A 15658-nucleotide genomic window follows, 5' to 3' on the forward strand; every position below is an offset into this window, starting at 1 on the left:
CAAATAATCAACACACCTGGAAACAAAGAAAAATATTTTCTATTCCTTGGTATTCATTTTTGGAAAACAACTTTTTCTCAAAAAAGAAAAAAATTAATATATATATATATATATATATATATATATATATATATATATATATATATATATATATATATATATATATATATAATTATTATAAATTTTTGTCATGTTTCTTAGGGGCCACTAGCTACAAATCAAAAATGGGAATGGAAAATGCACACAGCAGTCGTGTTCGGGTCTCAGGAAGTTAATATCATTATCAAATATTAAATTAAACATTCAGAAATTGAAAAAAAATACAACAACATAAAACTGCATGAATTACTAGTAAAGTCTTCAATGTATGATTATTAGATATAATAAAAACCTTTTTTAAAGCTACAAAAGTAAAATCTCTGAAGGTGTTTTTTAAAGATTTCCTGTTTTAGTGACATACCCAAAATTTAAAATTAAAACAAAATAATATATAATAATAATGATATAGATTATGATATGTTTTGAGACTCTCAGCCTAAAAAACTACTAATAAAAAAAAAATATATAAGAATAAAATAAAACAAAAATAAAAACTTTTTTTTTTTTGTTTTGTTCTCAATCATGACATCTGTATCTGAGAACAATTCTGTGTTGATATGACAAAGCAATCAAAAGTATCATCATAGTGTCCAAAAACATCTCCAAACAAATAAAAGATAATAATTGTACATAAGAACTAATTACACATGCAAACACAACAATGACTAAAGGTTTGCATAGCATGCAGACATGATTTTAGTCATGAGATTTCACAGAATGAGTTTCATTCTGTGTCATTTGAGTCATCATTGAGTCTGTGTCATGTATTTGGCGCCATCTCCTGGTGGTCATATGTAACATTGTGCTTCATGTGGATTATCTAATGATCTATACATCTGATTATCTTGTGTGTGGACTCGTTAGAAAGATAATCACAGACTCTAAATAATCATATATTTATATTTTGTGACGTTATAAGTGAAAACGCGGCATATAAGCAACACCAACATAATAGTCAAAGACATATATTTAGCTGTTACTCACTATATTTTCATCTGTGAGTAAAACAAATAGTCTGGTTGTATTTTACTCTTTGAGATCTTTCCAACAACATATGACACATGAATATTTGATGAGATTGATGTTTTTACTGATTGCAATAATACGTATAGTGCAATTTATTTATATAATTAATCAAAACGTTACACTTCTGATTTATCTGTAAATTTTAAAGCTCTTGTTCAGTTTTGCTCATAATGTCACATGCATTATAAAGTAGAGCTTCTAAACTTTCAAACAAAACCTATTTTGTGTTAAAGACTGCAGTTATTAATATTTTGAAAGTTATTGTGTTTTTTTCTGACTGGCCCGTCCAAGCTTAAAGGGTTAAATCACTACCAAGCAAACAAACGATTGTTTGCAATCTGTAGGAGACGTTTGTAAGGCCACATACATGTTGCAAAGTTTTGGAGTCACTCCTGAAAATAACTGACGCAGATTTAACACTGGATTTATCTGCAGTGTGAATGTGGATTTAGTGATTAGTCTGAGCAGAGAGTTTGTCACTTAAACAAACACGTCCTCATTAGCAGACAAAAGAGATCCGCACATTAAGAGCATTCCCTGATGACACTAATGAAGAAATATCACTAACCAACAAATGTGCCCCATCTGCCTGCTCAACCAAGAGACAGCTGTGTGTGTGTGTGTGTGTGTGTGTGTGTGTGTGTGTGTGTGTGTGTGTGTGTGTGTGTGTGTGTGTGTGTGTGTGTGTGTGTGTGTGAGGTTATCCAGCCAAGAAAGCATCACTTGTGCTGCAATGAACTCAATCAAATAATGTATAAATGGATGAATCTCATGAAACCTCACAAGAACGTGCGCAGGTCATATTTCAACTTAATACCAAAATGAAGAAATAATATAGTAATAATCATTTGCATAAAGAAAATGAAGCTAGTTTTATGACCATTAGGACATTATTTTCATGACGATTAAGCACATTTTCACCACAAATTCTCATTTTGTGTGCAGGGAATCAGTGGCCGTGAAGCCCCTATGAAGGCGACTAAACCGTGGAATAACCAGCGGTTCATCGGCATGTTTGATGTGGTGAATACGACCAAACAGGACTCTGGACGCTACAGGTGTATCGTTCATTCCAACTGGGGTGTGGGAGTGTCAAACTACGGAGAACTGACGATTAAACGTGAGTCAACACACTTTAAACATCACAAACTTGTAAACGGATGCTTGATAAAAAATTCTAATTCACAGGTGAATGGGCAAGGCTGTACAGTGCAACGGTTGCCATAAGCCTCCTTGTTAGAGCACCCGCCTCCCACGCCGGAGACCTAGGTTTGAGTCCCATACGGAGCAGGTAGAACAAGAGTGTCACAATTGCAACATTATTTATATTGTCAAGCCGGTTCTCGCCTCCTCCTTTCCCTCTAACCCCTTTACACTGGTGCCGAAATCCAAGAGGGAGAAGGGATGCCCAGCCGAAGAGTCCGCGATACTGCCGTCCACCCAGGGGAGCACCATTACAATCCACCATGGGACGGAGTAACCCGACCGCCCGGATGCGGGGAACGGCAGCCGTTCGCGAGGCGAGGAGGCACTGGACTCCCTGACCGCCTGGAGGAGTGGCGGAGGAGTGCCCTGCCGGCCGCCAGAAATGTGGAGTGGTCGAGGGAAGGCCGCCGTCCGCAAAGGAAAGGAGGTGGCGAGAACTGGCTTGACCATATAAATAATAGTGTAATGATAAACTTAAACAAAAACACACAAACATAAACACATACAGGGCAGCTGCCATTGCTCTCTCGCCCTCTAAATGCCGTCTCCGGTCGCCTTTATCCCTCGCTCGCCTCATCGGGCTGATTGGCGTCCGGGCGTACGTCATTGACCCATGACCCGAATATACGATGTAAGAACAACAACCGCGAAAACTGTCTACTGGTTTTGTTAAACAAGCACCATTTATGGGGGCCTGGGTATGGAGTTTTTGTGCAAAAACTTTTTTGTGCATCAAAATAAAGCTGAGGAAACGGTTTATTTCACGTGTCCACATAATATTTTTCAGTTTAACTCTAGCGCATAAACTCTATGTTGATATTTCAAATGACGCGAAAAACTGGTTTGGAAACACTTTTTGTCACAAATTGGCATTAACGCAAAAATGTAGTGTCACATGACCAGTCATTAGCCTGTGTTACCATGACGACAGAATACATCCTTGGAAGACAATTTATTGTACGTGATTATGGATTGAATTTAACGACATATAGATCCGATACTGCAAACGGGACACTTCCAGGAGTGCCAACGCAAATATCTCGTATCATGCACCGGACATCGACAAGTGCAAGGAGAACAAATGAATGAACGCTGTTTGTGATTAATTTAATCATGGTATCATACATACACATAGAACATATAGCCCAATTCTAGACAAATATTGGTAAAATGACTTGGTAATACACACACACACACACACACACACACATCAGAGCCCTTATACCAAGGGGAGCCTAAAAGCTTAGCATAAAATAGCATAACACTGCGGTTTTTTTACGCTCGCTCCTTTCATAGAGCCGTGGAAGATGTTATCTCAGTAAATAAAAGAACCTCTGAACACACAATGGAGACATGTTAATGCTATTTATTGTACAAAACAAGACCAGATGGGACTTGTGATAAAAATCAAGCATTTTAATACCACAGAAGCATGGCAAGTCTTGACTATCACGAAAACGTAGAATGTGACGTTTTTGTCTGCATGCGCTCTTCGCATGGAGTTCAAAGCACCACTGGCATTGACGCCCTGGCGCGAATCAATAAATTATTCAATTAATGTTGCTTGAATTGGTACAATATCTTTACTATGGAAGGCTTTGTTTGGAAAGTTTTAATAAAGCATTATATAGTTACATATTGTTTTTTGTTCTACCCTAAGATGGAAATAAATGCATTTTGACAGGGAAATAAGTCTATATTGTGTCAAATTTCAGCATTTTCAAAATCTGCTATTAACTAAAACAAAAAACAACAATATGCGATTAAGCCCGATTAAAAACAACTACCCTAACAGCACAAATAAATACGCATAGGTGACACAAATTTTGCGTAAAATAGCCAGGTTATATATACATATGATATTAGACAATGGCTTCATCCGCCATCTTGGATTTGTCCGTCGAACTCATCACGGTGCATTCTGGGATCGTCTACCCGGGGAGGTATGCTCAAAATGCTGCCTTAGAATTGGGCCAAAATGAGATATCTTATCAGGCTGCATAATTAAGTTACCTACAGGAGGTTTTGGAACAGCCTTTGCGTCGGGAGCGCGCCTACGATGTCATAAAACGCTGCCTCTGAAGGAAGCTCACTAGAGTTTGGAGCCCTATGGCATGTTCCAAATTTTGATGATCCGCTGTGCAAAAACGGTAAGTCCGATCAGATAGAAAAGACATGGCACACAATTCTAGAACAGTCCGAGTTTCTTTGCCAAGTTCAGTGGATGTAGCTTGAAAGCTCTGTGAGGAATTAGTGTTTGAAAAAAGCCTAATTAAAGGTTTCGACAAGCCGGATAATGATGCACACGGCCCTGTGCACGGCTCTCAAGATGAATTTTAGCGACTGGGTGTGTGACTGTGGACTGGACCCAGGTTTTGATTGGTTCATTTTGATTGGAACGTAATATGACACCGACAATTAAACAATAGCGCAGACGAGAAGGAAAAGCGCGTCCTGTGTGAACATCCCCTTAAGCCTACTTTTTTCTCCTGAGCGATCTAAAGTACCGTAGACGAACAAAGCTTGCGTTTATACCGCTCGCTATGTCATTTTAAAATGTGTTTGTTGAGGAAAATAAATAAATAACGAAAGTCACGTCCAATCATTAACACTTTTCAATTTGCAGGTTTTCCTACATCAATCATTCGTCATTAAGCCTGTTTGGCCAGTACGTATAAATTAGCCATTAGGCTTCTGTTTTTCTTCGATTTAAGGTAGTTATAATTAATACATTATATCGCTAATTAGTACAGACACCTTTTGTATTCTTCGACTATAGCCAAGACATTGTTTTAGCCCAATTATTAACTTTTTTCCCTATTGAGGACCATCTTTCAAACCCACTTTAAAAAGGTTTTACAGCATTTATCAAGATGTTTTCAGATGTTTTCAGATATTTGTCCCTGACACATAGAGCAGAACAAATGCACCAATGCACAAGCATACACACTCATAAAAACACTTGCAAAAATTCATCCATTTGTCAAGAGCGTCGTCGTCTTTATCCGTCACTCTGAATTACTTGTTACCTTCATCTCCAACTTCCTCTAAACGGACACATGGAGCGACAGCGAGATGGAGCTGAGATAGATATTAAACGACATGCTCAAAGCGCCGGCCTGTATAGAGGATGGATGTGTGTTTTATGCTAATGCATCAGGCACTCTTTGTTTTGATGAGTGTGTGTTGCGTTACAAGAGCCACCCTTGACCGCGTACATTTTCACGAGAAGGGCGCAGTATTGATGTACAGTACGGCATCCCACGCAGCCCTTCAACCGTCATTTGATATGAATTTATAGAGTCGTGTGCATTTAAATCCTGATTCGTTTTCTCCTTGGGTGTCACTCAGAGAGTTCAGTAATGGCCTGCAATATTTCTTGGGCTCAGCGTTAGCTCGCTTTCTCTCTCGCTCTCGTCAAGGGCTCGATTGAATTTATGGTCCTGTAGTTTTCTACCTCACAGCTTTGTGATCGATCGCCTCAATCCCGCCTGTCTGAACAGAGAGCTGTCAATCACGTGCTGTTGGCTCCGCCCGGATGTCAGACAAACTCGTTCTCAAGTGTTCGAGGTCTTATGGTGTTGCTCTTTCATTGCTGACTCTTAATGGAGTTCTCAGGGGTGTTTGATGGACGTATCAGTTTGGTCTCAAACGTTCTCAAACTGAAGAACATTGAGGAAAATGTTCTCAAAAGGAAATTCTCAGTTATGCTAGTTTGTATAGTTTAAGACTTTATTAATCATTTGAAAGGTTAGAAACGCTACTTTGCTGCACATATTATTGTAATCAGTACAATATGAAACTCGTCAAATATTCATGTGTCATATGTTGTTGGAAAGATCTCAAAGAGTAAAATATAATCTGTGATTATCTTTCAATCGAGTCCACACACAAGATAATCAGATGTATAGATCATTAGATAATCCACATGAAGCACAATGTTACATATGACCACCAGGAGATGGCGCCAAATACACGACACAGACTCAATGATGACTCAAATGACACAGAATGAAACTCATTCTGTGAAATCTCATGACTAAAATCATGTCTGCATGCTATGCAAACCTTTAGTCATTGTTGTGTTTGCATGTGTAATTAGTTCTTATGTACAATTATTATCTTTTATTTGTTTGGAGATGTTTTTGGACACTGTGATCAATTATATTTGTAATGTTGGAACTTTTGATTACTTTGTCGAATCAACACAAAAACATTTTCAGATACAGTCGACATGATTGGGAACAAAACAAAAGCAATTTTTTGGAGCCACCTTATTTACATCCATAGATAAATCATGTTAAATAAGAAAAAAGTGATTTTTCAGCAGTTTCTTATGCTGAGAGACTCTGAATGTGTCATAATCTATAATATTAAAATAAAATTAAAGTTTTCTTCACAATGTTACAAACACTCGACCCTACATGTTTTTTTGTTTTGTTTTTTATCGAGTTATAAGCCTTTCATTTTGGGTATGCTACTGAAACACATCAGAGCTTAAAGTGTAAAGTATCAACTTTGTTTCAGATGATTCTCCTAGAATTCTTCTGGAGATAAAAAGCTGGACACATTTGTTTCATTTACACCTCTCATCCACACTAGAATGGTGTTTTCCTCCAATGAAAATGGATTCGTGTGGACATGGCCTCAGTTTGGATTACATAACGGATTACATGTAACTGGATTACTTATTTAAAATACAAAATATAAGTAACTGTATTCCACTACAGTTACAATTTAAATCATTGGTATTTAGAATACAGTTACATTCAAAAAGTATTCTGATTACTGAAGTGATTACTTTGCATTTTATATTAATTTGTTACATTTAATATTTCATATTTTCAGATGGAAACATTTATACATATAAATGATCCAAAGTGCATTTGACCAGAGGTGAAACACTTTCTTATGATGTTACATTCATACGAGCAGACAGAGAAGAACGTTTGAGGTATGTTTGAGGTACGTTTGAGGTACGTTTGAGGTACGTTTGAGGTGCGTTTGAGGTGCGTTTGAGGTGCGTTTGAGGTATGAGGTACGTTTGTGGTACGTTTGTGGTACGTTTGAGGTGCGTTTGAAGTGCGTTTGAGGTACGTTTGTGGTACGTTTGAAGTGCGTTTGAAGTGCGTTTGAGGTGCGTTTGAGGTACGTTTGTTGTACGTTTGAGATACGTTTGAGGTGCGTTTGAGGTATGAGGTACGTTTGTGGTACGTTTGAGGTGCGTTTGAGGTACGTTTGAGGTACGTTTGAGGTGCGTTTGAGGTACGTTTGAAGTGCGTTTGAGGTACGTTTGAAGTGCGTTTGAGGTACGTTTGAGGTACGTTTGAGGTGCGTTTGAGGTACGTTTGAAGTGCGTTTGAGGTACGTTTGAGGTGCGTTTGAAGTGCGTTTGAGGTACGTTTGAGGTACGTTTGAGGTACGTTTGAAGTGCGTTTGAGGTACGTTTGAGGTGCGTTTGAGGTACGTTTGAGGTACGTTTGAAGTGCGTTTGAGGTACGTTTGAGGTACGTTTGAGGTGCGTTTGAGGTACTTTTGAAGTGCGTTTGAGGTACGTTTGAGGTACGTTTGAGGTACGTTTGAGGTGCGTTTGAGGTACGTTTGTGGTACGTTTGAGGTGCGTTTGAGGTACGTTTGAGGTACGTTTGAAGTACGTTTGAGGTACGTTTGACGTGTGTTTGAGGTACGTTTGAGGTACGTTTGAGGTACGTTTGAGGTGCGTTTGAGGTACGTTTGAGGTACGTTTGAAGTGCGTTTGAGGTACGTTTGAGGTGCGTTTGAGGTGCGTTTGAGGTACGTTTGTGGTACGTTTGAGGTGCGTTTGAGGTACGTTTGAGGTACGTTTGAGGTACGTTTGAGGTGCGTTTGAGGTACGTTTGTGGTACGTTTGAGGTACGTTTGTGGTACGTTTGAGGTGCGTTTGAGGTACGTTTGAAGTACGTTTGAGGTACGTTTGTGGTGCGTTTGAGGTACGTTTGTGGTACGTTTGAGGTACGTTTGAGGTACGTTTGTGGTACGTTTGAGGTACGTTTGTGGTACGTTTGTGGTACGTTTGAGGTACGTTTGTGGTACGTTTGAGGTACGTTTGTGGTACGTTTGTGGTACGTTTGAGGTACGTTTGAGGTACGTTTGAGGTGCGTTTGAGGTACGTTTGAGGTGCGTTTGAGGTACATTTGAGGTGCGTTTGAGGTACGTTTGAGGTGCGTTTGAGGTACGTTTGAGGTGCGTTTGAGGTTCATTTGAAGTGCGTTTGAGGTACGTTTGAGGTACGTTTGAAGTACGTTTGAGGTACGTTTGAAGTAAGTTTGAAGTACGTTTGGAGCGGAAGAAATAGAAATAAACCTTGTGTAAATTGTTAGCTTTACACTAAGCTAAAATGCTATTTCTAGCCATTTTACATGCACATGTGACCAGACACTTCAGATTTATTATCAAGAAAATTCATGTTAGATCATAATAAATTTTTTTCAAAGAAGATCTTTGATATTTTACAGCATGTATCCTGTAATCTATATTGGAATATATTTCAAAAGTAATCCTCCCAACCCTGGCCTTAGAAGACAGCTGCCCATGTAGGCAGTAGACAGCAGGACGGCTCACTTGATTCTGGTGCTCCATCACACACTCCCCTAAAAAGAGTCTGAACAACAGCCGTTGAGTGACACATACTAACACAATGAGTGTGTCAGTCTCTGCTGTGACCCCTGAGGATGTGGGTCCATTCAAGTGTCTGTCTGATCTACACGATCCCTGTCTCTGACACACACACACACACACACACACACACACACACACATGGTGTGTAGCAGCTTACCGCATCTGCCAAACATTTATTAATGTCCCGGACGGCTTGTTTCTGCTGCTAATCTCCCGTTTTACACACTAAACCCTCTAAAGCCGAACGCTTTGAATGTATCATTGTGTCTCTGATGCTTTATTTGAACTTTATTTTTATCTTGAAGGTTTTATTCAATGGAAGAAATGTGACGATCTGTGATGTGTAGATCGTCATCTTTGTTTTCAATATTTCTCCTATATGAATGTGAATAACGTAGCAGACATGGTTGAGGTTTCTTCTGAATCTCGAGGAGACGCGTGAGAAACATCTGAGAGACTTCGGGTTCAATCTCTATTTGATTTCCATACATCACACTGCCGTCTAGGAGAAACAACCGAGGCATTAAAGAGATCTCATTTGTAAGTGTTGAGCATGAGTAAGTCATGACTGTGTTAAACGACCGCGCGGTGCGTTTGAGCTCAATTTGATGAAGTCACAACGTGTGACGGATGTGTTTATAAAGCCCAGCTTCATGCCGCTACATTAAACGCCCTGTTAGTGGCTGGATCTCTTGCCCGCAGGGTCACGCGCCAGTAAAGCCGTCGCTGTGGAGATGGATGGGGCATCTGCGAGAGCCAGCGGCATATCTGTGGAGTCATTTCTCCTCAAAGCTAATAGACACACAGAGAGGATAAATTGGGTTGAAGCGCTATATTACTGTTGTTAATATGAACTTTGACCTTAAACCTCAGAAATGAGCCCGTAGAATGAAGAATTACACCGTTACACACTGGAGTTTTAAGCTTCTAAAACATTCATAATCCAATTATTTTCATCAAAACACATATTGTAGCTCATTGCTAACTTCTTAGCTGTTCATACATGTATAAAGATCTATATTTCTGGCATTTTAACAGACAAAAATAAATGTTATTATGTAGAAATTCTTTAACATTTCAAAATATACATTAGCTAAACCAGTGTGACATGTGTAGATGTATTTTTTTATCAAGGTTCAAATGAAATTTTATTTGAATGTAACATTGCATTAAATGTATATAAATATTTAAAGTGAGAATTGACGTCACAATTTTTAATATAAATAATTTTCACGCAATAAATATTAAAATCGCTACTTTTTATTTTCAAAAATGTCATAATTTGTATTTTTATAATTATAACACTGTGTCACACAATCTCAAGTGGCTTTTTGCTTTTATGAAATGTTGGCAACAGCGACACAATGAAAGACACCGATGTTCAATAAATAGTATTAATAATTCAACTAAAGGATCCTTCCACGGTGGTTCTGGGTATCTCAGTGAGTACTGACGCTGACTATCACAGCTGGAGTCGTGAGTTTGAATCCAGGGTATGCTGAGTGACTCCAGCCAGGTCTCCTTAGCAACCAAATTGGGCCGGTTGCTAGGGAGTGTAGAGTCACATGGGGTAACCTCCTCGTGGTGGTGATTAGTGGTTCTCTCAATGGGGCGTGTGGTGAGTTGTGTGTTGATCGTGGAGAGTAGCATGAGCCTCCACATGCCGTGAGTCTCCGCGGTGTCATGCACAACGAGTCACGTGATAATATGCGCGGATTGACAGTCTTGAGACGCGGAGGCAACTGAGATTCGTCCTCCACCACCCGGATTGAGATGAGTGACTACACCACCACGAGGATTTAGAGCGCATTGGGAATTGGGCGTAACAAATTGGGGAGAAAAGGATAAAATTCAGTTAATTAGTTGAACTGAAGGCTGTTTACGGTTGCCAAGAAATGTAGCAACTTGCCACATGAAAATATAATTTGCGGTCAAAGTCGTGCATATACTTGTATTTTAAAATGGCCTCAAATGCAGCTGATCCAATGAGAAATGGACTGTTTTACCTTCACATTACATACAAGTAAATTGATCCACACTGCAGATTTTCATTGTGACAGGTCAAAGGTTGCCGTCAGTGTTGGATGAAGGCACTCTTGCCGTGTGTAACCTGCAGAGAGAGAGAGAGAGGAAGTGGAAGACAGATAATGAGTGAATGAGGTTAGACAGGTTGCTTGTCTGATAACTTCTTACAGTCATCCATTTTTATCCCGTGCATGCGTCTGTTTTATCAGCACTCATTTGATTAGTTGCTATTGTGTTCAAGATTTATCCGTTCGTTTGAGGTGAAGTTTAATTGGCAGGTGGGGGATGGAGGATTATTGGAATTTAGGGTCTCTGTCTGGGGTCACCGCAGGACGACCATCTGTAGATGAGTGACCTCCAGTCGATCGACAACACACACACACACACACACACACACACTTCAGTGTTGCTTCAAACTCTGTTCTATGCCTTTGCAAAATCTGTGTCACAGCGGGAGGAATGTATTATTTCACACTGCATAAAGTGTGAAAATATTATTTAATTGTATACTAAATAATAGGATATGTGAAACGCTAGCTGTGAAATTAGACAAAGGAGTTCGCCATTAAGTTGCATATTTGTTTCAAATGTAATTTACACAGCAGGACGTTCTCAAACACAAGACATCATTTGAGATGTTGTGGCAGTGACATTTTTGTTGGTTCATAAAATAAGTCTGAATTCTCCTGTGATGCATATATATCACTGCTTGACATTAGCTGTGTCACTATTCCCTTACTAGTGTACGAACGTTTAAAACCTTAAACTCTATATCACGAAAAAGTTTGCACTTAAAGCGTTAGTCTCTGTATTCATAAGTCAGGCATATGAGGTGTCGTTTGAAAGCTTAGAATCTGATCTTTTCATAGATACCCGTCACATCTGCATTTGTTTTACTTAAAATAACAAAATAAGGCCTCAAAATAATCGCGTTGAAAATTAGCGCCCCCTAGTGGTAATGTGGGTAGAAATATTTATATATAAAATAAAAGTCCTTCACATAGCACATAAATGCACAAGTCATATATCAAATGAAAGCTCTCATTTGCAGGAATGTGACTGTATAGGTTATTTTGTTACACTAATACAACAGTTCAAAAGACTTTCAAAAGAATCACAAAGTGAAACATGATTTCTGTAAATCTTCAAATACAAATGTCTCGTTTATATGGTGCTAACTGCTGCTGTAAACCTCAAATAGCTAAAAACTTTATATCTGCTTTTACCTTTGGCAGTTTTCTAAAAATATGAGCCATTGTTTACTTGTCTGTGAGATTGCTTGTGTGAATAATCCAATGTTATATCTTAGATGTCCAGAACAAAATATGCCATCCAGAAGGAAAAATATGCTAAACAAATCATCACAAAACCAGTTTTCGACTATTGCTGATAAAATTTAAAAGGGGAGGATCTCAGCTTTCTGATGACCCCTAGATTGAGCTTGTAGTCCACTCAGAGGCCGAAATATTCAATGAAATAATGAGGGTGTTGCTTGAACTGAACATTAGACTGAATGTCTATGGACGAGCACATCTGTGAGGGGTAAAATGTGTTACAGTGCCCCCTACAGTTCACATCTGTGAGGGGTAAAATGTGTTAGAGCGCCCCCTACAGTTCACATCTGTGAGGGGTAAAATGTGTTAGAGCGCCCCTACAGTTCACATCTGTGAGGGGTAAAATGTGTTAGAGCGCCCCCTACAGTTCACGTCTGTGAGGGGTATAATGTGTTAGAGCGCCCCTACAGTTCACATCTGTGAGGGGTAAAATGTGTTAGAGCGCCCCTACAGTTCACATCTGTGAGGGGTAAAATGTGTTAGAGCCCCCTACAGTTCACATCTGTGAGGGGTATAATGTGTTAGAGCGCCCCTACAGTTCACATCTGTGAGGGGTAAAATGTGTTAGAGCCCCCTACAGTTCACATCTGTGAGGGGTATAATGTGTTAGAGCCCCCTACAGTTCACATCTGTGAGGGGTATAATGTGTCAGAGCGCCCCTACAGTTCACATCTGTGAGGGGTATAATGTGTCAGAGCCCCCTACAGTTCACATCTGTGAGGGGTATAATGTGTCAGAGCGCCCCTACAGTTCACATCTGTGAGGGGTATAATGTGTCAGAGCGCCCCTACAGTTCACATCTGTGAGGGGTATAATGTGTTAGAGCGCCCCCTACAGTTCACATCTGTGAGGGGTAAAATGTGTTAGAGTGCCCCCTACGGTTCACATCTGTGAGGGGTATAATGTGTTAGAGCGCCCCCTATGGTTCACATCTGTGAGGGGTAAAATTTGTTAGAGCGCCCCCTACGGTTCACATCTGTGAGGGGTAAAATGTGTTAGAGCGCCCCCTACAGTTCACATCTGTGAGGGGTATAATGTGTTAGAGCGCCCCCTACAGTTCACATCTGTGAAGGGTAAAATGTGTTAGAGCCCCCTACAGTTCACATCTGTGAGGGGTATAATGTGTTAGAGCGCCCCTACAGTTCACATCTGTGAGGGGTATAATGTGTCAGAGCGCCCCTACAGTTCACATCTGTGAGGGGTATAATGTGTCAGAGCGCCCCTACAGTTCACATCTGTGAGGGGTAAAATGTGTTAGAGCCCCCTACAGTTCACATCTGTGAGGGGTATAATGTGTTAGAGCGCCCCTACAGTTCACATCTGTGAGGGGTAAAATGTGTTAGAGCGCCCCTACAGTTCACATCTGTGAGGGGTATAATGTGTTAGAGCCCCCTACGGTTCACATCTGTGAGGGGTATAATGTGTTAGAGCGCCCCCTATGGTTCACATCTGTGAGGGGTAAAATGTGTTAGAGCGCCCCCTACAGTTCACATCTGTGAGGGGTAAAATGTGTCAGAGCGCCCCCTACAGTTCACATCTGTGAGGGGTATAATGTGTTAGAGCGCCCCCTACAGTTCACATCTGTGAGGGGTAAAATGTGTTAGAGCGCCCCCTACAGTTCACATCTGTATATTGTGATGGAAAGTGATAAGAGATTCTAGTGTTTACTGCCTCCTAGTGGAATAAAATAAGAAATTCCAAAGTGAGGTAGAGTGAACAGAACCAGATTTACAAAAAAATTTAAATATTATTCTGTTTATTATTCAGATTTTTTTTGTAATCTAAAAAAAATGACAAATTTTTTGAAGTTATTCCACAGTATGTGTAAATTGTGAGCTTTTAAATTTGAGTGTGAAAAATTGCGGGCAGCTGCCCAAAAATGCACCAGAGCATAAAGTGTAGTTTCGTATCAAATGGTGGAGAGGAGAGTGTAGAGTGATGCAGCCAATTAATAGATGGGGATTATTAGGAGGCCATGACTGATATGGGCCAATGGGGCCAATGGGGGAAGGACACCGGGGTTATATATATGTATATATGGGATTTTAATGACCACAGTGAGTCAAGACCTCGGTTTAATGTCTCATTCGGAAGATGGTGCTTTTTTACAGTATAGTGTCCCCGTCCACACACAGACCACAGGGCAAACACCCCCTGCTGGCCTCCCTAATACCACGTCCAACAGCAACCTTAGTTTTCCACAGGAGGTCTCCCATCCAGGTACTGGCCAGGCTCAACCCTGCTTAGCCTCAGTGGGCAACTAAGCAGCAGCGTGGTATGGCTGCTGATGCGTTGCTGCTAGCTTTAGCACGTTAGCCAACCTCATTTCAACACTTATATCTCAATTAATGTGCATATTCACACAGCGTGGGGTGACGGTAAAGCATTCAGCTCACATTTGTGAAGTTGCTGTCAATAAACATTAATTACAATCGTTTTGTCAGACCAGCATCGCTGGGAGGTAACTCCCCCATCCGCTTTGTAGATCAAACCATGACCGTTGAGTTTACATTTTTATTTATTTATTTCTTTGCTTTGGAATAACGTGCATGGGTCAGTCATTCACAATAACACCAGAACCCTATAGTCTTACACTTTAAGCTACTAACTAAATTAAATATACTTAATGTTGTCATTAAAAACTATTCGATATTAACAACGATTTGTTCCCGATCATGTCGACTGTATCCGAGAATGTTTGTGTTGATTCGAGAAAGCGATCAAAAGTTCCAAAATTACAAATATAATTGATCACAGTGTCCAAAAACATCTCCAAACAAATAAAAGATAATAATTGTACATAAGAACTAATTACACATGCAAACACAACAATGACTAAAGGTTTGCATAGCATGCAGACATGATTTTAGTCATGAGATTTCACAGAATGAGTTTCATTCTGTGTCATTTGAGTCATCATTGAGTCTGTGTCGTGTATTTGGCGCCATCTCCTGGTGGTCATATGTAACATTGTGCTTCATGTGGATTATCTAATGATCTATACATCTGATTATCTTGTGTGTGGACTCGTTTGAAAGATAATCACCTCCTCTAAATAATGAGATGTGATATTTTATATTCCATTTAATTTTTGTGAAGTTATAAATGAAAAAGTGGCATAAAAGTGACATCAACGTAATAGTCAAAGACATATATTTATCTGTTACTCGCTATAGATTTATCTGTGAGTAAAACAAATAATCCGGTTGTATTTTACTCTTTGAGATCTTTCCAGCAACATATGACACATGAATATTAGATGAGTTTGATGTTTCTACTGATTTCAATAATACGTATAGTGCAATTTATTT

At 39.6% G+C, this 15658-nt stretch overlaps 1 protein-coding gene across 8 annotated transcripts in view; it reads left to right on the forward strand.

The window, feature by feature from the left end:
* The window catches only part of LOC127649107 (receptor-type tyrosine-protein phosphatase mu-like), a 338123-nt gene that overhangs the window by 137315 nt on the left and 185150 nt on the right, over nucleotides 1-15658 (forward strand). For all 8 annotated transcript variants that reach the window (XM_052134042.1, XM_052134043.1, XM_052134044.1 and 5 more), the window contains exon 6: nucleotides 2071-2245. In XM_052134042.1, coding sequence (XP_051990002.1) covers nucleotides 2071-2245 — 175 coding nt within the window. The remainder of the gene's footprint in view (nucleotides 1-2070; nucleotides 2246-15658) is intronic.

This window comes from Xyrauchen texanus, chromosome 9 (genome assembly GCF_025860055.1).
Source record: "Xyrauchen texanus isolate HMW12.3.18 chromosome 9, RBS_HiC_50CHRs, whole genome shotgun sequence".
Classification (NCBI taxonomy): Eukaryota; Metazoa; Chordata; class Actinopteri; order Cypriniformes; family Catostomidae; genus Xyrauchen; species Xyrauchen texanus.